The 12802-nt window shown below is 37.2% G+C and overlaps 1 protein-coding gene across 1 annotated transcript in view; it reads left to right on the top strand.

Annotated features, from left to right (window-relative positions):
- Nucleotides 1-2554: 2554 nt before the first annotated feature.
- The window catches only part of cog3 (component of oligomeric golgi complex 3), a 21809-nt gene continuing 11561 nt past the window's right edge, over nt 2555-12802 (top strand). The window contains exons 1-12 of the mRNA XM_037687000.1: nt 2555-2754; nt 3025-3171; nt 3267-3328; nt 3631-3796; nt 4233-4307; nt 6870-6962; nt 10319-10444; nt 10973-11053; nt 11295-11338; nt 11454-11580; nt 11977-12068; nt 12364-12503. Coding sequence (XP_037542928.1) covers nt 2587-2754; nt 3025-3171; nt 3267-3328; nt 3631-3796; nt 4233-4307; nt 6870-6962; nt 10319-10444; nt 10973-11053; nt 11295-11338; nt 11454-11580; nt 11977-12068; nt 12364-12503 — 1321 coding nt within the window. The 5' untranslated portion in view covers nt 2555-2586. The remainder of the gene's footprint in view (nt 2755-3024; nt 3172-3266; nt 3329-3630; nt 3797-4232; nt 4308-6869; nt 6963-10318; nt 10445-10972; nt 11054-11294; nt 11339-11453; nt 11581-11976; nt 12069-12363; nt 12504-12802) is intronic.

Here is a 12802-nt window from a genome sequence, read left to right as displayed (position 1 = left end):
ACTAAAGTAACAAAGGGATGATTTCACGTGCAGGACTATTGATTTGTAGGTATTTTTAATACAGTCTGTTTGAAATATTTTTTGACTTGATAGCACTTTTTCTAAGCAATAATCAGCCATAACACATTTATTCAGTTGGTTTTATTTAACAGAAAAGGGAGTTCAATTGTTCCAGTAATGATAGAGCAGTTTTCTTCACAAGGTTGGATTAAAATCTGTTAATGTTTTTGTATTTATAATCTGCTATTGCTTAACCACAATTTAAGATTAGTCTTCTTCATATTACAGCAACTTCAAGGTTTCAATGCAGTTTCCCATTGAGCTTTTTTTTTTTTTTTTTACCAAGTTGTAATAAAAGTTCATGTTATCACCTGTGACCTTCCTCTTTTGTTCTTGTATCTGGTGTTACAGCTACACATATGTGTGACAGAGATGATAATTTCATACAACGAGCGATTGGCGTTAACACCCATTTATTTAGGATTTCCCATTTGTGCTCGGACGTGTTTTCACAACATAATGAAAACACCACGGCCACAGTGAGAAGTGTCAGTTTTTCTGCCATACGAGATCCTCTCTGACCCATGCCGAGCCAAAATACCACCTCTGACGAGATTCCCTCTGACGTGCCTTTTTGTGCCGGAGTAATGTGGCTTGAATTCTGCAGCGTCTCCTTTCAACAAAGAAGATGAAGCGGGAGGAAAAAAAACTATATCTGAACTCTGCGTGACCTGCCCAAGAGACACCCTGCAGACAAAGCTGTAATACATCAGCACCTCCTCCTCCTCTGTGTAATGCCATCAGACCTAGATTTTCTGATTTGTTCATTTCCACATGTAAAGGCTGCAACATAAAGTCCCAAATAATTTATCTTTTGACTGAATTTATAAAATTGTGGAAATAAACTGATGAAATATTTAAAAATGACAGCAGTGCAGGAAAATGACTGAATTACAATTAAGACATTTTAAATATAAAAGTGTAAAGATTTAAATAAAAAGAAGCCTTTGTAACATGGATAAAAAGGTGAGTAGTATAAAAGTATTTTTTTTTATTGTGCAAAAGATGTTTCATAAAGTAAAATGCAAGCCATATATAAAAGACATTCATAATGTGATTTATAGATTTATTTACAACTCTATTATTACAGTATTTGACTTTCCATATAGTTAGGGTATTTTTCCTGCCTTTTTCAAATTTGCATATATCCAAATAGTAAAATAATAATAATAAAGTAAGGATTTTTTTTTTTTTTTTTTTTGCATTTATGGCAATTTATTTGTTTTTTTTATTTTATTTTGTGAAATGAGACATTCCATTTTACTTTAAACAGTAAAACAAAAACAATTAAAACACATTGGAACCCTTATTGAATACAAAGGTTTGGGAACATTTCTCAGTGCTCCATCTACTGGATTTTTTTTTTTAAGTTTGATAAATAAAGCAGGCTGCCATATCTATCCTTCCCAGAACCATCTGCATTCAGTGTGTTTACCTTGACATGTACGTTTTGACGTTGTGACATAATGGGTTTAAGTTGTAATTCATAAGGTAAATTTTGCTCAAGGCAAATCAAACATGAAAGCCTTATTAGATAAATATGAGAGTTTAGGATAATTACTTCGTAAGTACCTGGCAGGTACAAATGTCCCAGTTAGGATAATTTGGGCAATTCAGTTTGATATATTCTCCCACTTTTCACTGGTGTTAAAAGGAGGAAGGAAATTAAAAAGAGAAAGTATTAAATAACATATTTTATTGACAAAAACAGATAACATAAAACTAGAAGACAACCTGAGACATTCACTTTTTGAAAGTTGATTAGAGGAACATAAAAATTAAGACCCTTTCAACATGTTTTGTGTCATTATCTACAAGGTTTTTAGTGTCACAAGTGGGTGATAAAACTTTTTTTTTTTTTTTTTGGAAGAATTGTATGTATCACAATAAAAAATATGTCACACATACTGTAATATAATATGGGCAGAGGAGTTGGTATGTAAAACTAACTACCTAACTTACATGAGGGATATTATCAGTGCTTTATGCTTGTTTCATGCTGGGCATCCTATACTGAAAAGTTTAATCTTGTTTCTTGTGAGGTTCCACAAAAATTGGGTAATAGTTAAATAAATATTTTATTTTTGTTATTTTATTTATTTTCCCCCCTCTAACTTTTAAAACGTGCTAATGTGTTAAATCAGTCAAATCGATTAAACTAAAACAATTAGTAAAAGGGGAACAGATCACATTTTAAAGGAGCTGCTGCCATTCATATACTGTAGAGCTAAAAGTCACTACTGTTTTTTTGTGAGATATAAAAAATAAGTTGGAAAGCATTTTTTATTTTTATATAGTTTAGCACACAAAAATATTCAAGCAAACTTCCCTATAATAAAAAGATAAGTAAATATATTTCGTAAAACTTTCTCCCACTCTCCAGTCATGCTCTGAATCGTTTATTCACGGTAAGGAAAACACAGCTTTGCCATTGGACCAGCCTTCACTCAAGCCCCGCCCACACTCCCGGAACAGGAAGTACCCGCGCGTTGTTGCTGCTGACGTTGATGCTGTCTAAACTGAGCGATGGCGTCCAAGGATCAGTCGCTTTTGGACCTAACAGACAAGGAAACCCGGGAGAAACTCTCCTTGTGGGACCGCCGCACGGATGCCATGGCTCCCCTGACGGAGAAGCAGATGGACTCTGTCCTGGAGATCCGAACCGCAGCTGAAACACTCTCTATTCCCTCAGAGGTGAGCTAAGACTGTGAACACAGTTAGCATGCTAACAAGGACGCTAACTTACTTTTTAAACGCAGGGGAGGTTAACTCCTTTGAAACTACCTTGTATGAACTTTATGTATTTCCCTGTCATGTTAACATCATATCCAAGTAAATTTAGCAACGTTTCTTGCTTGTGGGATACTTTTATCTGTTTACATTCGCGGTCCTGCCTGTAAAGCTATTTAGCTAGTTAGCTTCAATTTAAACTTAAAGACTAAAGACCCTTGTTTCGTTCCGCAGTTACCCATTGAAGACTTGTGCAGCCTGTCGTCTCGGTCCTTGCAGTCTTCTTTAACAGCAACTGTGCCTGCTTCTACAGAAGACACCCTGCTCAAAGGATTTCAGAAGCTAGATATGGAAAATGATAGGATAGAAACTGCACAGCAGGTGATTGGTTTGGTTTTCTGTAAACAATTCCTGGCCAGTTATTACTACGTAATGAGATATAAGGTTGTAACATGATGCAAATTTTCTTCTTGCAGTTTTTTGCCTGCTTTGCGAAGTTACAGTCGAGCATGGACCTGGATGAGAGCACAAAATACAGGTGCCTTAGACTTTACTTAAACTTTTTTCTATTTCTGGCTTTTGGAGGAGAATTCGTGGTGAATCCACTTTTTTTTATGCCTATGTGCAGAAACAAACTGGGCCTGGCTCAAGTGTTTGTGTTGAATACGCCCACAGATTTGTTGTCACCTTTTCTTTTTTTTTGGTCATATCTAGTTAATAGAAGTGAACTGCGTTATTATGTCTTATTATTGTGATGGCCCTACATGAAAAGTGTAACCCTCAGCGGCTTTGCTGTGTCTTGTTTTGTGTAAAGCATACAAATGCCTTTGTTTCCTTCAGGAGAACAAGAGATGATTTAAACTGCTACCAGGAACAATGTGATGCTATTCTGAAAGATGTCAGTGTAGCTCTTGAACACTTGGATTCTCTTCAGAAGCAGTACCTGTTTGTGTCCAATAAGACTGGTGCCCTACATGAGGCCTGTGAACAGCTCCTCAAAGAACAAGTAAGGTGAACTTGGTGTTGACATCTGCAGTGCAACAGTGACATAAACAGTTTGCTCATGAGCACAAAGTATGTCTCTCAAAATGGTCTTTAATTTCAGTTTTGGAAAACCAAGATAATTATAAATAATTTGTATTTTCTGAAAAAAATCTAGATCGTATTCATTCAGTTGTTAAGGATCATTGTTGAAGACTGGAAATACTGTATGCTGTCAAACTCAGAGCAATATAATTAGAATAAAGATTAACCTGGTTATATATTCCTCTTAAGCAGCATTTACTGTGCTGTTCTCATATCTTATTAAAACTGATTTTATTTGCAAGCTGCTCATGCAAGTTACAAACGCATGTAGGCTGCAACTCTAATCAGAAGTTTTAATGTTATCACATAGGGTAGTTTAACTGTTTACGTTTTTTTTGTTTTTTTTCTCCTCACAGTCAGAACTTGTTGACCTCGCAGAGAACATTCAGCAAAAATTGTCATATTTTAATGAACTAGAAAACATAAACACGGTAAGTTGAGTTTTTTCTTTTTGTTGTTTCATAACTGTAATATATGTATTACGTGTTGGCCACTGTTGATTATAAAGATTAGGTGTCATGTTCTAGTTTAAAAAATGTGCTAAAGCTGAGCTGAAATGGATGCAACAGGAACTTAAAACCCAATCAGGGAGATCAAGGACATGCATAGAAGAAAGTTGGAACAGAAATTGCAGAGAAACAACATGAGGGAGCTCTGGGATGGTATGAAAACGATTACAAGCTGCAACGAATGGACAACACCACAGAGATGGAGGGGAAAGAGAAGAGCAAACCAATTCCTTTTCTTCAATTAGTTTGACCACTCAGTAGCTGCACTCAATGCCTGCCCTCCCCCAGCACTTCTTCATTCTCCCCATCCCACCAAATATTACCATCACCACACTCTAGCATGGAAGGCAAGATCCACCCCTTCTGCAGTAGCACCCACTCCCCCCTACATTATCAAGGACCAGGCTAGCAGAGAGCTGAGGAGACTGTTTCCCAGGAAGGCAGCAGGTCCGGACAGGGTGTGTCCAAGTATGCTGAAAGCCTGTGCTGCTGAACTGGGGGAGCCACTGCAGCATATCTTTAACCTGGTCTTGCGGCAGGGGAGGGTCCCCTCTCTATGGAACACATCCTGTATCGTTCCTATCCTCAAGAAAAACACCCCCAGGAACCAGTAGACTACAGGCCAGTCTCTACCATTACATGTCATGAAGACCTTTGAACAGCTGCTGTTCCATCTCTTCTGACCCCAAGTCCATCATGCACAAGACCAATACAATTTGGCTACCGAGCAAAGGTGGGCATTGAAGACGCAGCTCTGTTTCTGCTGCACATTCTTCCCTGGATAGAGAGAACAGCAGTAAGAATCATGTTCTTTGACTTTTCCAGCACCTGGGAGTGGTGGCACAGATGTTAGGAGAGATTAGCCTGCGATTGGGATGAGATGGACTCCAGACCACTTCACAGATAGTCCACAGTTTGTCAGGCTAAAGAACTGAATGTCTGATACTGTGCTGAGCAGCACCGGAGCAGCACAGGTCACTGTGCTCTCCCCTTTACTGTTCACTCTGTATACAGCTGACTTCCTGTGTCACTCTGAGCTCTGTCACATTCAGAAATACTCTGATGACTCTGTGATAGTTGGGTGCATCAGAGATAGACAGGAGGAAGAGTACAGGAGTCTGGTGAAGGGCTTTGTGGAATGGTGTGGAGAGAACCAGCTGTAGTTGAACACCAAAACCAAAGCAATGGAGGTGGACTTCTGTAGGAACAAGCCCACACTTCTACCTGTTTCCATCAGTGGGGCAGATGTTTCATTCAACCTTTATTTATATAGGCAAATCCCATTGAGCCTTGGGGACTCATTTGCAAGATAAGCCTGAATGATGTGAGGTGTGAAATGTGGAGGTGGTCAGAACCTATAAATACCTGGGACTGCTGCTGGATGACAGACTGGACTGGACAGCATCTTCAGAAAGAGTCAGAGATGCCTGTAGACTGGTGAGGGGAGCTTGTTCATTGATGGGGACCAAGCTGGACCTTCTACTGACTGTATCAGAGAGAAGGACCCTGGACAAAACCTGCTCCATTTTGAACGATGCCTCCCACCCTCTGCACCACATCTTCAGCAAGCAGAGTATGTTGAGACCCAGACTGCTGTCACTGTCTTGTTCCACCAAGCAACTGAAGAACTCTTGTCCTCCTGGCCATACGATTGATTGTACAGCGTTGGGTTGGCAGGGGTGGGGTGGGGATTTGGTGACCGTTTGCATCAGGTTACACCAAATTATTTAGGTAAACCTTTGGTTTTGGGGGGGGTCGAGATAGGGTAGAGGTAGGGCAGCCAACTTGGGACCAGAAAGTCACGGTTCAACTCCCAGCCATTCCCACATTCGTGGGTTCTTTGAGCAAGACACCTAATCCCTAATTGCTCCCCGGGCGGTCATTAGCTGCCCACTGCTCCACCTGGGTGTATGCCAAGTGTGATGGGTTAATACAGAGAACTAATTTCATCTTATTGGAACGTACAATGATGACAACATATAGCACTTACACTTATAAACAGATTCTCTGGTTGGCACTTGGATTTGTGCAAGGGTGCAAAGTTGGGTTTATTTATAGTTCCTATTTATAGCTTTCATTAATTTATTTATTATGGGAGGTAGCTGGTTATTGCATGGAATATCTTGTTAGGTAATGTTTATAGTTTTTTTCTTATTTTTTTTCAGGTAGTTAAGTAGTTTTTAGCAGGGAGTTTTAAAGGTATAATTATGGTTTTAAAGAGTTTTTTGTAGAGCCTCCATGTCATATTGTGTTTGTAGCTGCTGCTGGATGTTGTATTTTCCTATAAAGTATTTATTCTAAAATAACTTGTTTTCCATCTACATTTACATATTTTTAATCCAAAACAACTAAAGCACTAAACAATCTAACAGCTTTTTAAAATACAAGTAGCACAGTTGGTAAAGTGTTTTGATGCATAATCATTGTGGTTGACTTAACATTTAAAATGTTTTTACGCCTAATTTGATTCTTTTGTTTTTGCAGAAATTAAATTCTCCAACTTTATCTGTAAATAGTGAAGGTTTTATACCAATGTTGTCCAAGTTGGATGACTGCATAGAATATATTTCCTCGCATGTAAGTGACACACCCTCACTTTTTTGCTTTCTCTAATTTCTTTTACACTTTTGAATACCTGGAATAGAATAGAAAATGTATACTCAGTCATGTTTATTGGTGTTTGGATGTCCTTTTTTAAGTAATACTTCCATTAATGTAATGTTATTCTGCATTATAAACACTATTCTTCTATGCTTTTTTTTTAAACTGTTCTACATTGATGGAAATACGTATTTGAACACCCTGCAACTTTGCAAGTTCTCCCACTTAGAAATCATGGAGGGGTCTGAAATTTTCATCTTAAGTGCATGTCCACTGTGAGAGACATAATCTAAAAAAAAAACATCTGGAAATCACAATGTATGATTTTTTTAAAAATAATTTATTTGTGTGTTACTGCTGCAAATAAGTATTTGAACACCTGTGAAAATCAATGTTAGTATTTGGTACAGTAGTCTTTGTTTGCAGTTACAGAGGTCAAAGGTTTCCTGTAGTTTTTCACCAGGTTTACTGCAGCAGAGATTTTGGCCCATTCCTCCACACGGATCTTCTCTAGATCAGCCAGGTTTCTGGGCTGCCACTGAGAAACACAGAGTTTGAGCTCCCTCCAAAGATTTTCTATAGGGTTTAGGTCTCGAGACTGGCTAGGCCACTCCAGAACCTTGATATGTTTCTTACGGAGCCACTCCTTGGTTCTCCTGGCTGTGTGCTTCAGGTTATTGTCATGTTGGAAGACCCAGCCACGACCCATCTTCAATGCTCTAACTGAGGCGAGTGGAATTAAGACCAAAAAGTTGTATTTTGGTCTCATCTGACCACATAACTTTCTCCCATGACTCCTCTGGATCATCCAAATGGTCATGGGCAAACTTAAGACGTGTGCTGATTTAAGCAAGGGAACCTTCCGGGCCATGCATGATTTTAAACTATGACGTCTTAGTGTATTAGCCACAGTAACCTTGGAAACGGTGGTGCCAGCTCTCTTCAGGTCATTGACCAGCTCCTCCCATGTAGTTCTGGGCTGATTCCTCACCTTTCTTAGGATCATTGATACGCCACGAGGTGAGATCTTTCATGGAGCCCCAGTCCGAGGGAGATTGACAGTCATGTTTAGCTTCTTCCATTTTCTAATAATTGCTCCAACAGTTGATCTTTTTTTCAACAAACTGCTTGGCAATTGCCCCGTAGCCATTTCCAGCCTTGTGGAGGTCTACAATTTTGTCTCTGGTGTCTTCTTCTTCTTCTTGTTTTGTTTTTTGGCGGTTGACAGACCAACGTAAGGTGCATTACCGCCACCTACTGAGCTGGAGTGTGGACAGGAGATAAAAAAACAAAAAACAAAACTAATTCTGTGAAATTAATTTAGCACCTCAACTAAATTCTTTCCATTAAGTTTGTATCCCTCAAGAAAATACCAATTTGGTTTTTAACTTTGCTGATATTACTACTAAAAACAGCTCCAATTGTAAATTGAATATTCATTTTATTTATTTCTTTTTGGAGAAGTTTTCTTTCTGCGTTATACCCAGGACATTCATAATGACATGTTGAACTGTTTCAGGGACATTGCTGGTGCATTTGTTATAGTCCCTCCCGTTGCATGTTTACCAATTATTTTCAGAGATTTATTAAGTCCAGTGTGTTCTATTCTAATTCGAGTAATTATTGATTCTAATCTCCCGTTAATCCCTGTTTTTCTTGTATAACCTACTTTTTCCTGTATGTTATGCAAATGTCTTCCTGTGTCAGTTATGTCCCAGTTCTCCTGCCATATTTTCTTAATATATGTATTTATTATCATTTTACATTTGTCTTTACATAGTGGTATGTCGTAATTAATATTTTTTTAATTTTACTGCCTGTTTTGCTAAAATGTCTGAACCTTCATTACCCTCCACTCCCACATGTGCCGGAACCCAAAAAAAGTCTATAGATATCTGCCTCATGTCAAGTGTATACAAAATGTGGTGGATCCTGTCAATTATGTCTTTTCTTTTTGAGTTATTTGAATTGATGCTTAATAAAGCTGCCATGCTATCTGATGCTATTACATATTTTTTATCATTATGTTTTTCTATCCACTCTAAACCCATAAGTATTGCTAATAATTCTACTGAGTACACTGTCAAATTATCGGTTGTTCTTTTCTTTATCTCTATATTTTGGTTTGGTATATATATTGCTGCTCCAGTACATCCTGACTCGGGATCTTTCGAGCCATCTGTAAATATTATAATCTTATTCCTATATTGTTTATTGATGAATTGTTGCACTAATAAATGTTCTGAGGTATGCTTTCCTTTATTTTTAATTAAGTTGTGTAAAGATAGATCAACAGAGGGGTTAGTAAATGTGGGATGTTAGGAAAAATAACTGTAGGACATATGTTTATTTCATGTAATCCTGCATACTCAGCTTTTATATTCCCTATCCCTATCCCTATATTTAAGCACTTTAATAACAGTTTATCTGTTTTAAATTGTGCTCTACAAATAAAGATGACTTGACTTGACTTGACTATCCAGCCAAAACTATAGATATCCGTTTTTTGATGCTCCCAACATTCTTGTAATATTTTATGAATAGGATGAGATTGACTATGTCCTTTAACAGTAACCCAATATACCAACATTTGTTTTAATCTTCTGAGTCTTAAAGGCATTTCCTCCATTTCTACCTGGAAAGCTGCAATTGGTGACGTTCTAAATGCTCTACTGCATATTCTGAGTGCTTTTGATTGCTCTATATCAAGAAACTTTAAATCTGTTTCTGCTGTTACCAAATAACCGATGCTGCCATAATCCATTGCTGATCTCATAAGAGATTGATATATATATTTATTAAGGATTTCCTAGTTGCTCCCCATTCCCTTCCTGCCAAACAATGTATTATATTATTAACATTATTAACATTTTATTCTAACTTTATCAGTCTCTGGTGTCTTTGGACAGCTCTTTGGTCTTAACCATGTTAGTAGTTGGAGTCTTACTGACTGTGTGGGGTGGACAGGTGTCTTTATGCAGCTAACGACCTCAAACAGGTGCTTCTAATTTAGAATAATCAGTGGAGTGGAGGTGGACGTTTTAGAGGCGGACTAACAGGTCTTTGAGGACCAGAATTGTTGCTGATTGGCAGGTGTTCAAATACTTATTTGCAGTAGTAACACAAATACATTATTAAAAAATCATATATTGTGATTTCCGGATTTTTTTTAATGTCTCACAGTGGACATGCACCTAAGATGAAAATTTCAGACCCCTCCATGATTTTTAAATGGGAGAACTTGAAAAGTTGCAGGGTGTTCAAATACTTATTTTCCTCACTGTATGCATGTTAAAAATGCATAATACTTGCTATTTTTCTGTTTATTACAGCCTAATTTTAAGGATTATCCAGTTTATTTGTCCAAGTTTAAGCAATGTCTCTCTAAAGCTATGCACTTCATGAAGGTCTACATTGTAAACACTATGCAATCTCTCACAAGCCAGTTAACAAAAAGGGTAAGAATACAATTCAGTATTTATGATTCTATTTTATTTGTTTTGTGCACAATAGATTTTTCTTTTCTGTGATTTTTGAAGATGTAGATTCCAGTTTTCTGCACATGTGTTACAGCTTGTAAAAATAGAGTATGCATATACTGCTCTCCTGCTGCCATCTTTACTTGCTTTTTCCCCTCTAAAACAGGATGGCTTAATCATAAACGTTAACAAAAATCTTTATTTAGATGATTTGCTGGCTTTAACAGTTATTTTTATTTTAGATGTAGACATGAATACTAATCAGAATAATAAGACACTAAACAATATTGTGGTAATTGTTCACATCTCAGAGTAAAAATATAATTAAGGCCCTGAAAACAAGATTTTATGCATTTTTTTGAACAGCTATTTATATAGATTCTATTTTCAACTTGGTCAATTACCTTAATTGTTGCCGTTAGGAAATGGAAGCTGTAACTTTATTTGACTCATGAAAACGTGACGTTAAAAATTTATATTAGATTGTTTTGTTTCTGTTTTCCCCAGGATCCTACAGGTTTGACAAATGCAGATAATGCCTTTACACTTTATTATGTCAAGTTTCGAGCTGCTGCGCCCAAAGTTAGAGTGAGTATAACAATTATGAGCAGCAACACAGCAGTTTTTAAATTATCCTGATGCATGCTCAATAATCCAGGTAGAAACATCCAAAAAAGTTCAATCTGGTCCTCTGGACATTCAAAAAAAAAAAAACATTTTTTGCTTTGATTTTTTTTTTTTTTTTTTTGAATGTCCAGAGGACCAGATTGAACTTTTTTGGAGTTTTTAAATTAGTTTTTAATTTTTTATTCACATTTTCTGCTTTCAGTCACTGATTGAACAGATAGAGCAGCGATCACAGAAGATTCCTGAGTGAGTTTTACATTTTTTTTTTTTTTTAAATCAAAGCAGTAGAATTAGCTTCTTTATAATTAACGTTGTTTCTCCAAGTCTCTGAATTGAGTCATTTTTCTACTGGTTTAAACAGATACCAGCACCTCTTAGATGAAATCCATCAGTGCTATCTTGACCAGAGAGAGCAGCTTCTCAACCCCTGCATTACATCCACCATTACCGACTTAACCAAGCAAAACAACAAAGACCACTGTGCTCTGGTAAGGCTTGACAAGTTCAAAGCTGCATCTGCCCTTTAGATATTTTAAGATGACATTTCGGTTTGTGCACAATGAATAGCATGGGATCCTCTGGGAAATTTTCAAGTGTGTTTGGTAGAAGCACAAAGCAGGGCATAGGATAAATGAACACACAACACATAAATGAACTGCTGTTTACAGCAGCTGTCAATAGATTTGCCCTTTTTTTAAATTCTTCACAAGTCCATTAACTGGTAGAGACCGAACGTTGCTAGCATACCTTCACTTGTTCCTTATTTGTAAAATAGGAATAGTTTTGCTTCCTTTTCTGTGTAGAAGCAGACCTGAAGATTGTTTGGAGATATTTGTAGGCACCGTCATTTCGTCATTAATTATGATTATTTTTCCTTTTTGCAGGTTCGCAGTGGCTGTGCCTTTATGGTCCATGTGTGTCAGGATGAACACCAGTTATACAATGAATTCTTCTCCAAACCAACACCGAAACTAGAGTACGTATCATCTAACAAACTGGTACAGGAATGTTGAACACATACAGCCGTTGTTCAAGAGCACAAATAAAGGCACTTTGTGTTTGCTTAAGGCGGAACGTTTGCAACGTCATTTTGAGCTATCTCAAGATTCTTCTAATGTTAGTTTTAGTAAACTACATAGGTTGTCAAGTTACTATTCAGATAAAATGTTTAAATCTTTATTATTTAATGTAAAGTTTAGATTGAAAATATAACGTTTTTAACTGTATAAGATGTACAAAGCATTGACACTTCTCTTTCTGATCTCTGACAGTGAGCTTCTAGAGAAGTTATGTTTGTCACTGTATGATGTTCTCCGGCCTCTGATCATCCACATCATCCACCTTGAAACCCTATCTGAGCTCTGCAGCATCCTAAAGACTGAGATGCTGGAAGACCATGTACATAACAACGGTAGGTTTGAACTCTTTTTCTTCTCAAAGCTCCTCAGTTGTGACGTGTGTTACCAGAACAGCAGTGGCAGAGGGCAGTTTGATGAACGACTTTACTTCCCCTGTCAGCGTTCGTTTTTATTGAGCTACAATAGTCTTTTTGGTGACTTTGAACTTATTTTTCAACATTGTATGAAATGGTAAATTTAGCAGAAGAAACACTATAAGTGCAAGTGTTAAATTTTTTTTTCACAAGTTTTATATATATATATATATATATATCAGAGAGTGGTGTAGGCTGCGCAGAAGACTGTTGGAGAC

This window comes from Nematolebias whitei, chromosome 13, assembly GCF_014905685.2.
Source record: "Nematolebias whitei isolate Nwh7 chromosome 13, NemWhi1, whole genome shotgun sequence".
Taxonomy (NCBI): Eukaryota; Metazoa; Chordata; class Actinopteri; order Cyprinodontiformes; family Rivulidae; genus Nematolebias; species Nematolebias whitei.
The sequence above is the reverse complement of the archived record's forward strand: the minus strand, read 5'-3'. Positions and strand labels throughout refer to the sequence as shown.